The sequence below is a fragment of the Cervus elaphus genome, chromosome X, assembly GCF_910594005.1.
Source record: "Cervus elaphus chromosome X, mCerEla1.1, whole genome shotgun sequence".
Taxonomy (NCBI): domain Eukaryota; kingdom Metazoa; phylum Chordata; class Mammalia; order Artiodactyla; family Cervidae; genus Cervus; species Cervus elaphus.
In genome coordinates this window covers 28,905,577-28,926,566 of record NC_057848.1, presented here as the reverse complement: position 1 = coordinate 28,926,566, position 20,990 = coordinate 28,905,577, and the positions used below count along the sequence as shown (strand labels likewise).

At 43.6% G+C, this 20,990-nt stretch overlaps 1 protein-coding gene across 3 annotated transcripts; it reads right to left on the bottom strand.

Moving 5' to 3' along the window:
* Positions 1–526: 526 nt before the first annotated feature.
* On the bottom strand, positions 527–20,052 carry PLP1 (proteolipid protein 1). Of its 3 annotated transcripts, none has more exons than XM_043895037.1 (8): positions 20,036–20,052; positions 17,501–17,634; positions 8,291–8,477; positions 6,497–6,758; positions 5,247–5,415; positions 4,725–4,798; positions 3,901–3,966; positions 527–2,634 (listed from the first exon to the last, which is right to left on the bottom strand). In XM_043895037.1, the coding sequence occupies exons 2-8, from the start codon at positions 17,502–17,504 to the stop codon at positions 2,563–2,565; spliced, it is 834 nt and encodes a 277-aa protein (XP_043750972.1). In that variant the 5' UTR covers positions 17,505–17,634; positions 20,036–20,052; the 3' UTR covers positions 527–2,562. The 3 variants fall into 3 exon arrangements, with proteins under 3 accessions (XP_043750972.1, XP_043750971.1, XP_043750973.1); XM_043895036.1 differs by lacking the exon at positions 20,036–20,052 and adding an exon at positions 17,737–17,753; XM_043895038.1 differs by lacking the exon at positions 20,036–20,052 and adding an exon at positions 17,737–17,753 and having other exon boundaries at positions 6,602–6,758.
* Between the last annotated feature and the right edge of the window lie 938 nt (positions 20,053–20,990).

Sequence of the window (20,990 nt, the reverse complement as noted above, 5' to 3'; positions counted from 1 at the left end):
TTGTGACCCCAAGGACTATACAGTTCCATGGAACTCTTCAGGCCAGAGTACTGGAGTGGGTAGCCTTTCCCTTCTACAGGGGATCTTCCCAAACCAGGAATCAAACCCAGGTCTCGCACACTGCAGGTGGAATCTTTACCAGCTGAGCCACAAGGGAAGCCCATTGTCATATTAAAGAAGTAACCATATTTGACTCTGAATTTGTAGAACATTCTGAAACCGATTTCTAAGTGAAAAGAAATCCTCAAATGCAATGAATTAGTATCAAGACCTGAGTTGAGTGCTAGTCCAAGCCCAGATATATACTGGTTATTTGTGGTAATTTACCTTGCCTCTATTTCTTAGTGTCTCCAACTATAAAAACAGAAATGATTTATTTACTCTTTATTTCAGAAAATTGTTGTGAGAATGACTTGGGATGACCTGAAAAATAAATGAGGTCCTTGAACAAAGCACAATAAAGGTACAATTAGTTGAACTGCTATTGTGGGGTCAAACAGAACAATTCAATTAAAAGACACAGTTGTTTGATTGAGAACATTCTTAATTTTATTTTCTTTAATTTTATAAAATACATTTTGTAAGATAAGTTTCTAAAAGTTTATCCTTTATGTGTGTTAAAATTGAAATTCTATATCAGAAATGAAGGAAACACTTTCAGTTGATTAACTCTCTTCGTATGTGTATATCTGTGTATGTATACATAGAAAGTTTTCAGGGAAGGGTTGGTTATTTGTTATATTATTAAATCAAAACAAAACACAAGGTATGGATTACTTCACTTTCCTTGATCTTGATTGGTTTCTTACAGAACCTTTTCCATCTCCTCCCTATATGCAGCCTGGAAGCTTATTTTGTATACTTTGCTGAAAACAAATATCCAGTGTTTTTTTGGTAATGATTTTACATCTCCTTAAACGTTGTTGAAACCACTTTGGGGGAGAAAACAAAACCACTCTTTACATCAAAAGAGCCACCTACAGTCATACCCATAAAATCTTTCCCTTAATAGAGACCAATCAGCTTTTTGTTTTTTCACCCAACATTAAAACCCAAACAGAGAAAGGGAAGACTGAAACCTGGGAGCTATTTGGGTTTCAAACTCTTTCCCCCTTTCCTTTTCCGTGGAACCTTACCAGCTAATGGCTGGTGCATTTGGTTATGTGATCTGCACCAGGAGAGAATAACCTGTATGTTAAAACTGACTCTTTAACACACCAAGGTAACATTACTAAATCAAATTATCTCCCACCACCTAGAAAGGACATTCAGATAGGTTACTCAAATTGAGATTCAAATTCACCAAATCTGTTTCTGCAAAGAACGGAATCATTGGTCAAAACTCCCAATAGATGCAAGAACTAGCCAATTTTACATATCATTTGTGTTGTTTAATGTCCAATTTTCATTTGTTAGAGAATCATAATCAAAGAATCATTCTCCAGACCTTTCTGGTACAACCCCAAACGAGTGATAGACAAGCTGGAAAATATGAAATATGCATCATTCTGAAACAAATCAAGATCTTCAAATCACCTGCTATGACTGAATGGCTAATACCCCATGAAAAGAGCACCATTGTGAAGATATGACAGAGGCCAAAGTACACAACTAATTAACAGAACAAAGACATGCTATCCAAAGAGTTATCTATCCTGTGTCTACCAGAGGGCTGGCCCAGTTTACACCGTTAGCCACTAGCGACTGCTGCTCCTTAGGCCAGTCTTTTTTTCATATGAACTAGTTTCTCTCTATCCTCAGCTCCTTGGAAACCACAGGGTTGTCATGGTAGCTGTTATCAAGGAGAAGGGAGTAAGAAGATGCTGACTACACCCTGTTTCTCTTCTCTAACGAGGTATAAGGCCAAGCGCCCCCTTTACACAAACACTATGCTCCCTTATGCTATAAGTAAGGTTGGCTGAGTTAGGGCTTATATAGTCCATCGCCATCAGGGTCAGTGCTCTCTTTCTATGGGCGAAAGATCCTTGCTTTGACCCCCTTCTCCCAGCTGCAATAGGTAGATTTGGGCAAATGCTCTTATTGTTTTGCTGGCATTCTTTTTTTTTTCTTCTCTCTTCAGTGGTACTAGGGAGACTGGAGTGAGTTCTCGGTTTTGTACACCAAAGAGAATATATTTGGCTCCCAAGATGCAACGGGGACAGGTGCCTCCCTTCTCTCTACCTGAACATCTTTCTTTCCACTTTGTTTTCATCAGTGGAAGTGCCCTTTGAGAAGAAAACACTTCCTGGTCCTCAGGAGATGCTTGAAAATTGAATGAGAGCCTCCATTTCTTTGTGACTTACAGTTGGGGTGTCACCATCTTTAAGAATTTCCCATTTCTAGCAGGAACCAGCTATGAAGCAAAATGACTAAAAGAGGTACGTAAGAGGGGAGAATCCGCAGAGACATTAATCACCATGAGACTCTCCTTTCTTGTTACACTCGTCAAGTAAGAAGAGGGCCAGTCAGTGGCAAAGGCAAAGAGTTAACATGGGAGATGCAGCACTGTAGGCTGTGTGGTTAGAGCCTCGCTATTAGAGAAAGGGAAATTTCTACAGGAGATCAGAACTTGGTGCCTCGGCCCATGAGTTTCAGGACGGCAAAGTTGTAAGTGGCAGCAATCATGAAGGTGAGCTGTAGGGAAGAGAAGAGAGAAGACCAATGAGAGTAGAAAAGGCAGCTCGCTCTCTCTTCCAATCCTTTTGGGAATGAGGAAGGGTAGAAATAAAATCACAGGTAAATAAAGAAAAAATATTCTACACAAAGGAGCACATTCAAGCTTTTGCCCTGTATACTTGACTAGAAATCCTCCATGAGACAGGCCCAGAGAATCAACTCAACAAGGATTTTTTCCACACCTCTGCTCTGTCCAGCACTGAGTTTTCCTCAGGGAAGTGAACACTACCTGGGCTCTGCCATCATCTTATCTGTATGTCTGAGTGACCTAGACTTCCTGTAGAGGCATAGCCCCACTGTGCAGCACAAACTTCTCCCACTTAATACAGCCATTTATTTCACAAGATGAAGAACAACTCAACTCTGGAGAAAACCCTCAGCGGTGGGAGTCAGGAGTGCTGCAAGCTGATCCTGGGCAGATCAACACTTATTCGTACCCCGTGTTCTTAATATTGAAGGCACGACATTGACACTGTGCCATAACACCGTCAATAATAACAATTCTAATAATGTTAAGAGGTCCTTCCAGTATTATCAGGAGAGCAACTAAATCCCTTGGAAGGCATCCAAGATGGATTCCTATTTATGGTATATAGAATTCCAGGTTATAAAAAAATCATGCTTAGTAAGGTTTCAGTGTTCTTGTCACAGATTTGACTAGGAAATGTTAAGAATTAATGATAATTTCTGGCTGCAAAGCACTTGGCAATGTTACATGCTCTGTAAATGCTACATATTATTATTCTTTTTTAAATTATGTAGGTATGTATGTATTTGGCTGTGCCAGGTCTTAGTTGCAGTAAATGGGATCTTTGATCTTTGTTGCAGCTTGTAGAATCTTTAGCAATGGCATGCAAGCTCTTAGTTGTGGCATGTGGTATCTAGTTCCCTGATCAGGGATCAAACCCAGGTCCCTTGTGTTGGGAGCTCAGACTCTTAGCCACTGAACCACCAGGGAGTCCCAATATCTTATTTCTTGACCATGAATCTCCTTCCTCCTCTTCCTTCACATCACTTTGCTTGTTCCTATCTCATTTTTGGAAATTTTCTGCCTTGCCATCCCAAAGTAGAAGGCCATAGTCTTTATACTCTGCTGTCTTTGCCCAGGAGTTTCTCTCCAGCATTTCAAGTTTAGAAGGAATTTATCTTTTTACCTTTCGGTATAGCTATCCCCAGGCTATCCCAGGACCATTTATTTGCCAAGATCATTCAAAGACAACTCACCAGGGAAACCAGTGTGGCTGCAGCCCCCACAAATGCAGCAATAAACAGATGGAAGGTCATTTGGAACTGTAAAAAAATGCAGAAGAACTGGGTCTTGCAACAGCAAAAATAAGCTGTGCTATAGATTGTGAAGCGCAACTTTCAGAAGGTGTTGATATTTTTTGTGTGTGTTAATTTGGCATCTCTAACTAACTTGCCACATCCCAGAGTATAAGCCTCCCATTCTCCCGTGTACCCATAGCACCCAGAACACAGAATACTCATAAAATAGTATAGTCATCCCAAATAATCAACTGGTTCCCCACGGTTGTGCCTGGGATCCCAAAACATTTTGCTTTCAAAGAAATAGTTTACTGCCTTCTTCCTTCCTTTTATTCCCCTGCTGCATTTGTTCATAAGATCCATTTTCAATACAGTGTTTTCCTTTTTCAAACGTACTTTCTTTTTAAATGAGATTGAGAAGTTCCACACGAAATGTGTGTTATAAATTCTATGAATATCTGTGCACAACTCATTTCCTTGATAAGGTTTTTAAGAATAAAAATGTTCACTTGGGGGATTTTCCCATTAAGCTCTATCTTTACCTAAAGCTACAAATTTCTCTTTAAGAGAGGAAGCCTTAGAATGGAAGATTTTCTCTGCTGTTTTTAGGAAACTGGATATTTTAACATGTATACACTCACTGGCTCAGGTGATATTTCATAGAAGGCAATCTGCTAACTCAAAACCCAGCAAAGAGAAACTGTAGTCCTTAAAATCCAAGATGGATAGAAATGTTACAGTTTGCACCATTTCATTGTAAAATAACCCAATGGCTCACTCACCTCAGCTGTTTTGCAGATGGACAGAAGGTTGGAGCCACACACCTTGCCAGGAAAAGCATTCCATGGGAGAACACCTAAGTAAGAGACAAATCTCACAAGGTAAGCTTCACAGAGCTTTGGGGTTACCTGAAGAACTTCTTCCATCTTTAATCATCCTGGCTGAAAAGTTGGGTCCTACTAATTATCAGGATTTTCTTTTCTAAAGATTTACTCAAAAAATAGAAGGCGGTATTGAACAGTTGCAAAATTTTCTGTTTGTTATTGAAATGAACTGCTTCTGGTTTCAGAACAGCAGTCAACTAAGAGAGAGCAGTGCAAACAGCCAAGAAAACTCCCACCACTTCCAACAAGTTCCCTTTTCAGGGAAGAAATCTCTCTGGTTTCAGTGGAGAGGGATTAATGAACTAAGATTCAAGCATCCATACTTCTTATTTCTCCCCATAACTACCACCCTCCTTAGCCTAAGAACCAAATATATCATGCTTCTATAGGGAGTAGGAGAGCCAAGCCACCCTAACTCACCATACATTCTGGCATCAGCACAGAGAGTGCCTATACTTGCAGAGGTCTTGCTGGGGGCGGCAATAGACTGGCAGGTGGTCCAGGTGTTGAAGTAAATGTATACAGGCACAGCAGAGCAGGCAAACACCAGGAGCCACACAATGGTCAGGGCATAGGTAATGCCCACAAACTAAAACAATTGACATGGAGTGGTTAGAAATCAGTGTCAGCCTGCAGACATTGAAATGTAAACAAAGAGATCCTGGAATGGCATGTGCCAGACATGAAACCAGATTTCAGGGATCTCCGCCAAATGAAATTAGTAAGTGGGGCGCCTCTGCCAAATGTCATTGGCAGTATTTTATCTACTAGAGAATTGGCCCCAAGTAATAACGGGGAGGGGGAGAATGGGTGGGGGTTGGAGTGAGGAGGACCCCTGGGTTAGAAAGGCTTCGGGAGATTGTTTGGACAGATAAGGTGTGAAGAAATCAAAAGAGATCTTGAAAGAAAGTCGTGCCATTTAAATGCCTTAGGCTGAGCTTAGAAAATGTCCCTTGTCAAAGGACTTTGGATCCCTAGTTATTGAATAAAGCCAATAAAAGATTTCAATTTCCAATCCAAAAACCTTTCTAAGCCAACTGCTAGCCACAAAAGACAACAACACAACCCCCAGATGTTCAGCCCCCAAATGGTCTTTAACTCTAGAGGCTGGAAACCAATGTGTACCTCACTAGAAGCATAATAGCCCTCTGACAGATAAGGCCTTAAATGCAGATCTATACTAGTTCCCTCTGGGACCTTCAACAATGTAGGATCCCAGAATAGTATGGATTCCATCTTGGAGTCAATTACTTAATTTCTATGATCCACCCTTCCTCTCAGATCAGGAACCTACATCTCAATCCACTGAGTAGCATTTTAAATTTTTAGGCAGTCAGATCTACTCTTGCTGTGGTCCCAGCTAGGAGGGGATCAAAAAGGGGATCAAACCAGTAGATGGCTTAGAAATGGTCTGATTGTATGAAGCACCCCACAGAACTCAGGCTTTCCCTTTTGAGATGAAATTTTTCTAGGGACCTTTTGAAAAGTGAGGCTAAGCCAGCTGGGCACCACGTTCTTCCTGACCTTCTCATTTGGCCGTAGCCATCAGGTCCTCACTCAGAAGCCAGGCCCCTAGAGAGGACCCAGCCTTGGGTGGGGATGAGGCCACAGACTCATGCTCAGTTGTCCCCCACCCCTTGTTATTGCCACAAAATCCTGAGGATGATCACCTTGTCGGGATGTCCTAGCCATTTTCCCAAACAATGACACACCCGCTCCAAAGAATGAGCTTGATGTTGGCCTCTGGAACCCCTCCCCTTCTGGCCCCCTGTTACCGTTGCACTCAAGCCCTTGCCGCAGATGGTGGTCTTGTAGTCGCCAAAGATCTGCCTGACTGCGCCAGTGGTGTAGAAGCCCTCGGCCAGCAGGAGGGCCCCATAAAGGAAGAAGAAAGAGGCAGTTCCATAGATGACATACTGGAAAGCATGGATCCTGTGTTAACAGATAACACAAAGCCAGAAAATCTTATGCATGGAGGACCCGGTTCCCTTGCTGCATAAGTCAGTTGGACTCTTGAGTAGGCTCCTAGACAAAGCTAGGGATGCTTTAGGGGAATCACTAGGTTCTTCCTCTAGGCTTCTACCTTGTACTTATTGAAGTAACTGGAGAAGGGAATGACAACCCACTCCAGTATTCTTGCCTGGAGAATCCCATGGACAGAGGAACCTGGTGGGCTACAGTCCACAGGGTCACAAAGAGCTGGACACAACTGAGCAACTAACACTTTTTGAAGTAAAAGAAGATGCTCCTCCCCCATGTTTGGCTTACCCTGTGACCTGAAGAACTGAGGCCCTACTTTACTTGGCCTGACCCTTCAGAGATGCTCCCTCAGAGGAGAGAGGAGAGAGGAGCTAAGTAAGAAGGAAGATGGATGAAGGAAGTAGAGCCTAACTTGCTCTAGAAACAGGAGAGGCTTAGTATTGGGCCAGAGCACACTCAAGTGTTGTGGTGAAACAAGAGCAGCAGCCCCACTCTGTCCAATCAGTGTGCCTCCCGCGAATTCTCTATATGGACCACTGCAGAGGCTCCAACTCAGTCCATGTTAACCCTACCTAGCAGAATTGAGAACATGTGAGAAAAAGCAAGGGCAGGGGTGGGGTGGGTGTGGTTAGGAGTGAGGTGGCAGGCAGGCAGACCTCCTCCCCTGAATGTGGCACTTCCTCTTCATTTAGGGCTTCAGATGTACTGTAGGTGGGATCTGCACACATATCAATGTGTGTATGTAGAATCTAGAAAAAATGGTACAGATGAACCTATTTGCAGGGCAGGAATAGAGACATAAATGTACAGAACAGATGTGTGGACATAAAGTGGGGGGAGGGATGGATAAATTGAGAGATTGGGATTGACATATGTATACACTGTGTGTGTGCTAAGTCGCTTCAGTCGTGTCCAACTCTTTGCAACACTATGGACCATAGCCCGCCAGGCTCCTCTGTCCATGGGGATTCTCTAGGCAAGAATACTGGAGTGGCTGGCCACACCCTCCTCCAGGGGGCCTTCCCAACCCAGGACTTTCCCAACCAAGAACCTTGGCAGGCAGGTTCTTTACCACTAACACCACCTGGGAAGCCCCATATATATATATATATATATTCACTTTCACTATATATACACTACCATGCGTAAAATAGATAGCTAGTGGGAAGGTGCTTTATTAGCACAGAGAGCTCACTTTTGTGTTCTATGATGACCTAGATGGGTAGGATGGCAGGGGAGGGTAAGATGGAGGTCCAAGAAGGAGGGGGTATGTGTATACATATAGCTGATTCACTTTTTTGTACAGCAGAAACTAACACAACATTGTAAAGCAACTATATCCCAATAAAAAATGTTTTTTAAAAAAGAAGGAAGACCCAGGAATTCTGTCTGGCTCCACACCAATCCCCTACTAGTCACTAAGGTACTGATGAGTTTCATGTCTCTAAGATAGACAGGATTGGTAGGGGAGAGTAGGTACTTACACATTGATAAGATACTCATAGTCCTGGTAGTTTTTGGAGAAATACGTCTCAATTAGCTTTTCTGTACCAGTGAGTGCTTCATGTCCACAGCCACAGAATAGTGCCACCCCAAAGAAACACAATCCAGTGGCCACCAGGGAAGCAAAGGGGGCCCCTACGAGACATCTCGCACAGCACTCTAACAAGCCTGAAGAAAAAGGAGGGCAAACAGTCAGGGATGTACAATACATAGCTCATCACTCATTTCTCTCTGCCAGCCCAACCAGGCCCTGTGCTCACATGCATGGATGCAGGGTTGGAGGAGGGGTCACCTCAGAGACAAAAAGCAAGAGAGTCTAGAACCTCAGAATTTTGGAATGTGAGACTGACTCCCCCAAACCATATTTTGTTCCATTCTTAAAGATAAATCCTTACCTTGAATTCCCAAAATGTCCATGAGTTTTTGAATAATCAGTATTCAAGTAGGCCACTAGAAATGATGCTCTCATTCCCTCCTTTCTTTTCTTTCTGATTTGTTTGTTTTCACCATTTATCAACTTTTATGGAGTACTTACTGTGTGCCCAGCATTGTGCTAGGTGTCATGTAGAGTGTGAACATATAAAAGACATAGATACTGCCATGGGGACATTTTTGTCTATGGAGGAGAATAAGCTAAGTAGACCTGATATTTTCAACCAACAGTTTCAGGCAGCCTAGTAAATGACTACAAAGGGTAAATGCCCTTCGAATTTCATAGAAATATTGATATTGCCAGACAAGAGTTGACCCTTAAAGAGCATTTCAGGTGGGAAAACTCTGAAATTGCATGTTCCTGGGTATTTCTGAACATTGTATTTGTGGCACAGAATGCTTGATTCTTCTTAGTCTGGATGTCTGGAGAGCAGTCCAGAGAAAGGAGGAAACTGGCAGAGGACAGGAGAGGTTCATGGGAGGATGACTATTATTCACAGTAGTAAACATACAGGCTAAATGATATGGGGACACTTTGCATGGCTGACTTGTCCCCCTATGCTACAGTTTGGCCAATGTCCCCACCCTTAGTCCTACCCTGGAGTTCTGTCAAAACAACTACAAAGAGATGTTATACAAAGCCAACAAAGCATGAACTGTCTTTCTGGCATGACAAAACACACTAGGGCCTGGGAATACAGCTGTCTTAAAATGCTGAGACTCTGAAATTCCCCAGATCTGGTACCCCAGGCCCCATGCAAGTGTTGCTGAGAAACAGGAAGGGCACGTAAGAAGTCACAGGTTCTGAGAGTAGCTGTGTCTGTGTCCCAAGTACAAGTCCTGAGCTCTAAGGTGTCATGTGGAGTGAAACAACAAATGTTTCATCCATCCAGTAGATGATAGAGAAAGGCACCTTCTAGCCTCTTGGCCACAACCCCAAAAGGTTAAAGAAATGAAAATCTTCAGAAAATAAATTATATATACACTAATTTTATCCATCTATTCACATATCATATAGATATGGTATATGAATTATTTTTGTATATATTATATGCATTGTTGCTGTTCAGTCACTGTTGTATTTGACTTTTTGTGACCCCATGGACTGCAGCATGCCAGGCTTCCCTGTCCTTCACTATCTCCCAGAGTTTGCTCAGACTCATGTCCATTGAGTTGATGATGCCATCCAACCATCTCGTCCTCTATCATCTTCTTCTCCTTCTGCCCTTAATGTTTTCCTGCATCAGGGTCTTTTCCAATGAGTCATCTCTACGCATCAAGTGGCCAAAGTATTGGAGCTTCAGCGTCAGTTCTTCCAATGACTATTCAGGGTTGATATACTATATGCATATATAAATTATTTGTGTGCATACACACACACACAAATAAATAGCAAATGTGCCAAGAAGCTGCTATTTTGGAAAAGCATGCTGAAACTCCTTACACAAATAAAATTCATTGTATTCACTTTTAGATTTGGACTTTATCCAAAGCTCATTTTTTTAATGCCAGGGACCAGGGGAATCCTTTGCCTGACTCTCTTAATACTAGTACAGTTTCTTTTTAGCCCTGAGTGCTTGACCATCTGGTGATGTGCCTGAACTATGTCCATGTGAACAGATTCTGAAGGACCAAATTATCTCTATCGTGAGAAAGCTGAGGTAGAGGCATTTGTCTCTGTTCTCAGGGCCACAGTGTGACTGAGTCCTCTGTCCCACTCTCCCCTAACATGATAGCCCTTCCTTGGTGCTCAAAGAGCCTCTTCCTCAATATTCTTGTGTGTCACCCCAGAGATGAGGCATAGAAGCCCAAGCCAAGCAAAATAAGTAGCTAACATTTGAAGCAGAACTGCATTTGCTCCCTTCTCTAAGAACTGAAGGCCTACTGTCAGAAAACTTGGCCTCTGTGGGAAGCAATCAGTTTGTAGCTGTGCTGCTCTAAATGGAGGCAGAGTTTACTTAGTATGAATTGTGCTTGGTAAGAGTGCCTCATTAGATACTGGCACATGGGGTGTGAGTGTGTGTGTGTGTGTTCCCACATGCACACACTTGTGCCAGAGTGGGGGCACATGCATGAATGCAAACATGCACATAAACGCATGTATAAGCCAGAGAGAAAAACAGCACTTGAAATTGATTATTGTTCTCGGGAAACATTCAGATATCAATCTTCCTCTTTCTTTCTTTCTTTTTTTTTTTTTTTTGATCACGATTTTTTTTCCATTTATTTTTATTAGTTGGAGGCTAATTACTTTACAATATTGTAGTGGTTTTTGTCATACATTGACATGAATAAGCCATGGATTTACATGTGTTCCCCATCCTGATCCCCCCCTCCCACCTCCCTCTCCACCCGATCCCTCTGGGTCTTCCCAGTGCACCAGGCCCAAGCACTTGTCTCATGCATCCAACCTGGGCTGGTGATCTGTTTCACCCTAGATAAAATACATGTTTCGATGCTGTTCTCTCGAAACATCCCACCCTCGCCTTCTCCCATATGGTAACGATAACCCTATATGCCGATCTTCCTCTTTCTTAACAGGTCAAGATACTAGATGCATCTTGTAAGTCAAGAAAAGGAGCTTGGAAATAAACAGTGCGGCCATTTTCCTTCTCTGCCTATCCAAATCTTCCCCACCCCCAAACTCTTAGAATCTTCTAGTAAAGAAGGTCTCTGAAGCCTGGGGGTGGAGGGAGGGGAAGGTGCATGACCCCACTGTTCCCTCTCTCCCCAGCACAGGGTCAGGGCTTGGACAGAACCCTCCATAGCTCCCCTGGACAAAGAAGCCTTGTTTTTTCCCTGAGATCTCAGGAGCCTCATTTGTATTCTGCAGGGGCCTCCAGGCCTGGGGGTGGGAAGGGGGTCAGACCCAGGGAACAATGGAAGAACTGTTTGTTTAGCCCAGAGTAAGGAGAACCATCCTCCCTAGCAAGTGACCGTCCTGTGCCCACTGACTCACCCCACCTTTTTTATCCTGGAAAGGGCTAAAATGGTGGTTCAGGTGAGATCAGGAATGAAAAAACTTGAACTCTTGCTAACGAAACAGAATTCCACTCTAAGTTTCAGCTGATGCCCCCTCCAGGGTTGTAAAGATCAGGGGGGAAAGCCTTGTTAGTTTATCTGATCCCTGTATCATCCAAATAATCAGAGAGTATCATATATAGTGTTCTTACTGGGTGATAAAGGGCTCAGCCTTGGGAGCAACTCTGAATCATCCACTGATATTCTTTCTTCTTCAATCCATTTTTCCTCCATTTTCTTAGAGCTCAAATAACTTAGCACCCCTTTTTCTGCTCTACTGCCACTCAAAGCAAGGTACAAGAAAGACCTAGGCTTTAATGAGTCTCTAACATGGAGTTGAAATTAAATGGCCCTGAGTATATCTATCACTCTTCAGCTATAAATAGTTCAACAATATCAGCATAAGATGTCCATCTCTTCACATTGAAATGAAATGTTTGTTCTGGGGGCATTTAAGTTCAGCAGAAGTGAAGAATCTCCACCAGTCAGCCCAAGCAAAAAATCAAATTTTGGATTCCAACTGGGAAAGATTCAGAAGATGCAATAAATTGTGTCTTCAAAGAAGTTTACAATCAAAATATTCTGAGAAAGGTTCATTGGGTTCCCTTTGATTTGGGGATGTGTGAACAATAACCTAAAGCCAAAGGTTCTCCATTTCAGAAGACTTAATGGTTGAAAAGGTACCGGTTTGATTCAGGAAGGCCATGAGGGATTCTGTAGAAGTTCCTTGGCCTCTCAAGAGGCATTCTTACATTTCCAGGCTAAGTATTGACTGCAACATGGTGGAGTTGGCAGAAAAGAACTATATAGCAATAATATTACCCAATGCAACCAAATTGAATTAAACCACTTGACCTTTTCTAAAGATTTTTGTATAGATCATTTTTAAAGTCGTTACTAAATTGGTTATAATATATTGCTTCTATTTTATGTTTTTTTTTGAGATTTTGGCTCTTAGGGATGGGGGAGATCTTAGCTCCCTGATCAAGGATTGAACTTGCACCCCCTGCACTGGAAGGCAAAGTCTTAACCACTGGACTGCCAGGGAAGTCCCTAAACCACCTGACTTTGATGAAAGATCATACAGAAAAATAATGACTTTCCCCAGGGTTTGCCTTTCCATTCATTGGATTCAGTACAATTATTAAGCATATGGCAATAACCTAGACACTGTGGGAAATAAAAGGGAACTATAAGGCCCAGTCCCTTCCTTCAAAGACCTTTCAGTCTTGTTGGGGAGAACAAACATATCGGCAAATCAAAGACCAAAGCTACCTACAATTTAGTGTTTAAATGTGTATAACCAAGCCCTGTGGGCAAAATGTAAGCAAAGGGGAAATATTCTGTGTTGGCTAGATGTATCTGCAAACTCCCAAAACTAATCAATCTGTGATAGAACTTCAAATACTTCTCATTAATGCTCTTCACAGGAATCTGACAAGGATCAACAGGACTGTTGTGACTCTCATCCAGATTTCTGTCTATCCAAGGTACTGGGTTGATCCTGATGCTGTCTCTTTAAGCAGGAGCCAAGGGCTCCCGAGCCCTCCCTCCTTTCCCATGCCCTGGACATGCCTCAAGGACAAGCTCCATGATGGAAATTCAATTTGAATCTGGGAACCCATCAAAGGGAGGAAAGGAAGGTCTTTCATCAAAAGGGATGACAGAAAGAGACCAATTGTGCCTTGCACAAATCCCAGCCTGTCCCTTGAATCCAGCTGACAAAGGGAGAGATAGAAGAACCCTATACAATAGAGCTAAACAACAGGCAGGCTCATTGAGCGAAAAACTGGCCCCATCTCTCTAAGTCTCTAATCTGAGCTACAGTCTTACTCTCCTCCCAGAACCCACCCCTTAACCTCACCCCATGAACAGAGGCTCACTTGATCAGGACCTATCGCAGTTGACAGGGCCAAGATGCTAGAGCAGCCGTGACTGGTACCAGGAATGGATGGGGATGAATGGGTGGGTTCTAGGAATAAAACAACAATCATCAGGAGGTGCCAGAGACAAAGACTTTTGCTTATGGCTTTATCCAGATCAGACAAAGCCTTGCTTATAATCTTGTCTTTCCTACATAAAATCATCACTTATACCATGTTCATGTGCTGGAAAGGGGCTCTGTAGCCACTGGGGCATGAAAATCCAAGCTTGCTAGATAGTCAAGTCATGCAGACATAATTAAATAAAAATGAAGCTCAGCCTCCTCTTTGAAAAGATATTATTATTACCATGGAAACAGCATCTGGACCACTTTGTTTCCTATATTCCCTACTCCTCCCCCAAACACACACACTCATACATGCACACATGCATGGGTGCATACATGCATTGATGTATGCCAACTTGTACCCAAACATTGGGAGGCTGGGGTGGAGACTGGATTGTTAAACTCTATCCCTGACATGTTGTCCTCACTTTGCCCACTTCTGGGAAAATGAAAGAGAAGCAACTGGTACTAAGCTGAGAGACAACAGTTTCCATACTTCATTCCTTAGCCCAGTCTCCCACCAATTCCTCCTCTTCCCTTGGTTGCAGTGTGAAGCTGTTCTAGGGAACCTTGTTCTCTTCCTTGGGATGTCACTGACTCCTTTCCAGAGCCCGGCCTGGCAGAAAGCTCAGAGGCCAGTGCAGAGCTGAGTGATCACCTTTAAGACCATTTTAAAATAACCAAGGGGTTTTCAATGAGAATTTGACACTGGGCAGGCCCTGACAGTGGGAAGGGAAGGGAAAGCTACTCTGTTCACCTGCCAAGGCTGCTGTTATCTTTCCCAATCAGTTTACTGCCCTAACTTGATGTTTTCTGGACCTGAAGTTCTGTGGGCAAGGAGGGCATTTCTACTGTTGCTTTCTTTCAACACCAAGAACCCTGGGGACGGTTTTCAAGGCTTCAAGGTAACACACAACAAGGGAAAAAGATGCCATTGGCATCTGCTTTCATGGATTTGGAGACTGTATTTTCCCTCCTATCCATTTCTCAAGGGTTTCTTGGGTCTATTTACTATTCAGAGAGATTTGAGAGCATAGTTCTAGTTGTCAGGTTGTTGAGTAAATTTCTGGCTTTCCTAGCAGAAAGCCAGGGCAAAAGGCCCTTGAATCAGAGCAGACCTTTTAATCTCCCTGGTTCTCCTCTGGCTCTGCTGGGCCGAGGTAAGGAGTGGGGTGGGGAAGGGTACATATGATCATTTTAGTCAGTGTCCCTAGGAAAAGTAAGTGAAAGTGCTGGTTTTCATCTGCTTTCTTTTTAGCTCCTGGCACTCTTGCAGCCTTCTTGCCATCATGATGGGATTCAGTTAGTCTTCAAGCATTTAGTAAAAACCTGGACCCCTGCTTTGCCTCCACACTTTTTGCCTGGGCTGCACTCACACTGTGAGCCAGCCAAAACTACACTGCTCAGCAAACAGCCACCTTTGGAGGGAAGCATCATAGTCTGGTTACCAGGGTAACAGCCACTGTTCTCAGACATCAGGCTTTGCAAGAGCCAATATTTTGCTGTTCGGTAATGGCATTGTGTTACTAAGCAGAGAATAATCAGCTACTGCTCTTTGGCTCTTTTCCAGTTCCATTGTTATCCAAAACACTCATTTGGAACATCCCTCTCCCAAGTTGATGTCCTCCCAAGTCAGGACAAGGTTTAGTGAACTCTCATGTCCCTTGTAAACCTTTTGTGTGAACACTACAGAATTCCCTGTTCCTCCTCATTTCCGACCCTACTTGATTCTCCGTGGTGGAGGTAGTGAGCTTCCTATTCCTGGGGATGATTAAGAAGAAGCTGTAGGAACATTTGAGAAGGGAATCCTGCACTGAGAATTAGCTCAGACAGCTTCTAAAGTTCCTTCCAGTCCAATCCAAGATTCTATGATATAATCTGTCCAGTGCAATAGTTAAACAGCAACACACTCCCTGTCGGAAGCAGTAGCAGTCCAGTACCTTGCTAGAGATGGTCTATTACTTAAAAAGCATTTGAAATATCAATACTTTGCTATTGCATAACTGAGAACATAATGGCTACTCTATCATGTGCACCTAGCCCAAGTATGGCTCACCCTCAGATTAAGAGATCCCATACACAGCTTCGACTGTTCCCTCATCTGCAATAATCTTCCCTGGAGGAAATCATCTAGCCTCTGTAACAGGAAACTGTCCCTACGGTCACCTGATTTTTCCTGCCTTTTCCTCAGGGCTTTTACTCCCTAAGGAAGTAGTATTCAGCATCCTTCTTTACTCCCTCTCTGTTTTTGATTCACAACCTACCCAATCAGCTGCCTTGACTTCAGGTAAGGTTCTTGACATTATCTAGGACAGGAACTGAGTTCTTGCAATATTCACCTCTCATTTGGCCCCACTCGACTGGACAATTCTTACCCAAGTGCACAAAGTACATGCAAAGAAACTCAGTCACTTCAGGAAGAATAAGAGACAGCCTGTACATGCATCATTGTATAATAATTAGTATTATTATTATTTACAGCTGTTATAGAGTTTGCCCATTTTCAAAGGACTCCCACATATTATTTTTTATTTTTATAACCCTGAAAGTAGACAAAGCAATTATCATTATCCCTATTTTCCAGATGATGAAGTAATAATTCATAGCAACCTACCCAATGTCACCAAGTTCATAAGTAGCAGATCTGGGATTCGAACCTCATTATGTTCACTTCTAGTCCAGTGCTCGTGCCTTCTTAATTATCCTGCCTGAATACATGCCTCAAGAGCTCTCTCAGTGTTTCAGGATGAAACAACTTAAAAACTGACACTAGCCTAATATAATTGAAAACCCATCTCCGTAGATGTTTTTGGAATCTTCTGGGTAATACATTTGATGGTGAATACACAGGACAGTTGATTCTCATTTCATTTAGGACACATTCAAGCTGTTGCTCTTGTTTTGCCAAATGTGAGCAATGTCTACATGTTTCTGTGGCCTCCTGTATGAACAAAAATTCTTGTGCTCTGTACATCTTGCACTCAGTGAACACTACAAGAGACCAGACCATGTAGCTTCTCTCTACAGAGATGCCCTTAGGACTCAACCAAGTCAGCAAAAGCCCTAAGGTCCCAGTAGCCTCCTTGTTACAGCAGGGATTTAGAATCTGAGTCACGCCCTCAGGAAGGCTAAGTCTGTAATATTTGCTAGATATGGTCACCCATATGTGTGCATGTGTGTGCACACACACACAGCCCTACCCATATCTCTTCCTTATGGTAAAGCCATTAAGGATTTTATTTTCATTTCCTGAACTTGAGATCGGCCTCCTCAGCCATGGCCAAACCTGAATCCATGTCACCCAATTTCATTCTGATGCCCCACGGGGCCCAAATTTTGTTTCAAGCAAGCAGTCATTTGTACAGTTGAGAGCCAGCCAACATTAGTTGCCTACAGCAGAACCAAGGATGTCAGCTGACCAGGCCATTACCAGTACATGGGGACCAGGGGAAAAGAGAAGGCAGAGGGACGTAAGCGGGTAGGAGGACACATGACCACATCCAGCCCTCCAGACACTCTCTCCAAGGACCTGTGGGACTCTCCATGTGCTGCTGGAGTTCTTTGGCAATAAAGCATCATTATCAGTACAGCAAAGAAGGAGTTAATCTAATTGCGTGCTAAGGAATGAAAAAGAAAACAAGTGCCAGAACACAATTCATTTCAACCATTAAAAACTCCAAACTCCAAAGTTCTTGCAAATTCCTATGCTCTGGCTTGAATCTTCCAATCTAAAGTTTTTGAAACTCACCCATGTCTTTGGGACTCTGACTCCAATGGTAGCCGGCTGGCTAGTCTGTTTGTTCAGCTGGAAGGATCCTGGTCTCTCCAGTCTCCTTCTTCGGTCCTTTACTTTTTCTCTCTGAGTATCTTTGTCCTCTTCTCCTGCAATGAAAAGGGCTTTCTGATTGACAGCCAACCCCCTTAAAGGGACAGGCCCACTTTCCTCCTCCTCTCCTCCTCCCCTTCTCCTCCCCTTGTCCCCACCTCCTCAGGATACTCCCTTCTCTAAGACCTCCGTCTTCTCTTTCTGCTTTTCAGTGCCAATTGTCTCTTTTTCTTTTTTTCTTCTCCCCCCACCCCCCACCAAGGCTTGCCTATGTGGAATTTCACTTTGCTGCAGAGACATCTGGAAATGTGGTTTGGGGGTGGAAATAAAAGAAAAAGGTCCTGCAAGCCTCCAACTGATCCTTAGGTCTATTTTGGTATGAGATGATGTGGCAGCATAAGTGTTGGAGGCCATGAAGGTGGTAGCCCTGGTGAGGCAGTCAGGGTCAAAACCCTAGATGTGATCTCCTAGTCTTTCTAACTCTGCCTCAACACCACCCCTCATGCCTAACTGTTCTTGACCCTATCCACCTTTACCCTCCCCCTCCACTCTAGCAAATAAGCGCTTCTCCCAACTCCTCCCATTCCAGTTTTAGAAACACAATAGAGAAAAAAAAATGTCTTTTAAAAATAATTTCCTCCAAATCCTTCTTGGTTTCAACTGAATGAGGACAAAACACAAGCTGTTGATTCCTCGAACAGATTTTGACCAAGCTGGAGAAAGCTAGAATTGTAATCATTTTATAGACAGGATAACGGAGACCCAGGGAGGGGGCAAGAAGACATGCTGTGCAGGTTCACAGAACAGGCTAAAGAAAAGGTGAGAGCTGGGGATGTGGGTGATTTCCATGGAAGGTAACTGACTCACAGAAGAACACAATCTGGGCATTAGGTAGCAATACCCCACCCTCAGAATAGAGAGTCATGAGAGAGCTGTATCCAGGGTGATGAGAGGCAAGGAGTGGGTGGAGGTAAAGCCATGGTTGTCAGTGAGGGTGGAGGGAAGGGGAAATAAATATGCTCCTTGCCTCAGAGAAAGACGCATGAAGAATAATAGCCAAATCAAGGAAATAATAATATAAAAAACCTAATAATAATTATTTCTAAAGACTGTGAAGGTATTTGAGTGCCCAGGACTAGGTGGGATTCGCGTATGGAAGTTTTCTAAAAAAACTGAATCTTAACCAGTGTCTATCAAACTGCTTGCTTGTGTTCCCTAGCCCTTCAGGAGCCTCAGAGAGACACAACTCTCTTTGACTTTGAGGTCTGCATCCTCCCATGGATGGCCTTTGAGGAAACTGGTTGACATATAAGTGGAGGATTACCCTACAACTCCAGGGAAGTAAGGTATGCCCTCCCTTCCTAATTTTCCCCATGGTTTTGCCTCGGGGTAAGAAAGAAGAGGAAGGAGGTATTGAGCAGATCCTAGATCTTTCTATAAGGGGAGAGAGGCAAAATTGTGTCTTACAGTTTTCTCTTTGAATTGAGACCTTGGTCATGTTTCTGGCTTGGGCTCTGCTGTTAGGAAATGGGTGAGTCTTCTGTAGATGCCCCTGTGGGTACCCCAGGTTCCTGAGTCCTGCCATAGTTGAGCAGAGGATCTAGAACTTTAAAGCCTCTGCTCTTATACCAGCCCCAAGGAGAAAGGATCCCTGTAAATGCTGCTCCTTTGGCAGAACCATATAATAGTGGTTTTCCAGAGCAGGCCAGACTACGGCCATACGACTGATGGCAGCCAGTCCCAGGATCTCTGACCTCACCAGCCCTGTTATCCAGCCATGGACTCTGCCTGCTGTGGGACTGTACCAACAATTAACTTCTGGATGGTTGTTGTCAAGAGAATGGCTCTGGAGGAGAGGGAGAACCAAAAGCAAGAAGTCACCAAATGTGTGCCCTTTGCTTCTCAGATGGCAGGAGCTGAGCCCAAACTTCAAGGCCTCTTATTGATATGATGAGGGAGATGGTTTTTCACAGCTTGAATAGGTGAGACACTTCTACACCCAAGAGAAATCACTCAGCCTGGGTGTCTCACAAATCTGTCCCTGGACTCCTACCAGCAGCCCTGGGGACTGCTACGCTATTGGGAAGAAAAGATGTGCTCCTGATAAACTCACAGAGACCAATTTTTCAGCTACATTCCCTTTAATACACATTTCTCTTCTTTCCTTCAACTCTCTTGCCTCACTATTCATTTTGTCTTCTCCTCAGGTCTCAATCTCTCAGTGTCTGTTTTTCCAGCTCTGTCACTGCTTCTCTCTGTCTCTTTCGCTCACCACACTCCTTGATGGAGCATGTCTTTCTGTGTCTCCCTTGTTCTTATGCCTGGGATGGTAAAGGGGCTCAGCCGGGTGACTGTGTCATGCTCACTGTTCCCAGTGCCTTAAGGTTCCCAGCTCTCCAGGATCTAGTATGCCACAGTGGCTCTGTAGGGCCTGACACTACCTCAGCTGCCACTCACCACTCTTCTCCTGAGTCCTTCCCACAGCTCTTATAGGGTTTTCTCCCTCCGTCCCCAAGTGGGCTTTTTTTTTTTTTAATTTATCCAACTCCACATATTTCTGTGATTCTGTTTCCAGTGGTTCTACAGGCAAAATGTTCTCCAGAGTCCAGCCAGATCCCTGGCAGTGCCCAGGGATTCCCCTAGAGGGCAATACCAGTCTTCTTGGTGGTAGCCTGCTGCCTGCACTGGGTGCCTGTGGGAACAATATAGGATTGTATGAAACTCATAAACAGTTTGCTTCATGCACTTCTGATGGTACCTCCAAAGATCTGGGCCTCCTTGATCATCACTTGCTTTAGTCATGCAGCTTTCTTGCAAATAACTCCAAATGCTTAGATAAAACATCCCCCCTCCGCTGTGTGATCACACAGTACCAGATTCTTGAAAGCCATGAGGCAAGAGGGTTCTCTTTTCTCCATTATACAAACCAAACTCTGAAATTCAGAGAAGTCCAGTGAATTTCTCCCAGGAAAGTAAATAAGTGCTCAAGTACCTGATCTGGTGAGCCACTTCTCCGTGTCCACATAAAAGATCATAAAGGGGAACAGAGAAGGCACAGTATCAGTGAAAGCTTGAGCTCACCTACTAACACTGGGGCTTCTGGAGCTGAGTTTTTGCTTCTCCCCAAGATAATGACTTCCCAGACCAAATTTTAAAAGGTAAGTGGCTTATTCTTACAGCTTTTCTGGCCCTGGCACCAAGACTGCTTGGCAGGCAATATATTCTATGCACTTGTGGCTGGGCTTCCCTGGTGGCTCAGCAATAAAGGATTCACCTTTCTCCTGCAGGAGATGCAGGTTCGATCCCTGGATCAGGAAGATCCCCTGGTAAACGAAATGGCAACCCACTCCAGTATTCTTGCCTGGGAAATTCCATGGACAGAGGAGCCTGGCAGGCTACAGTCCATGGGGTC

Excerpts from the sequence above, each read along its gene's own strand:
- PLP1 (XM_043895037.1), bottom strand. Across the intron at positions 6,759-8,290 it reads TATGAGTATCTTATCAATGT|GATCCATGCTTTCCAGTATG; the intron begins GTAAGTACCTAC and ends CTGTTAACACAG. Across the intron at positions 3,967-4,724 it reads CCATCTGCAAAACAGCTGAG|TTCCAAATGACCTTCCATCT; the intron begins GTGAGTGAGCCA and ends ATTTTTTTACAG.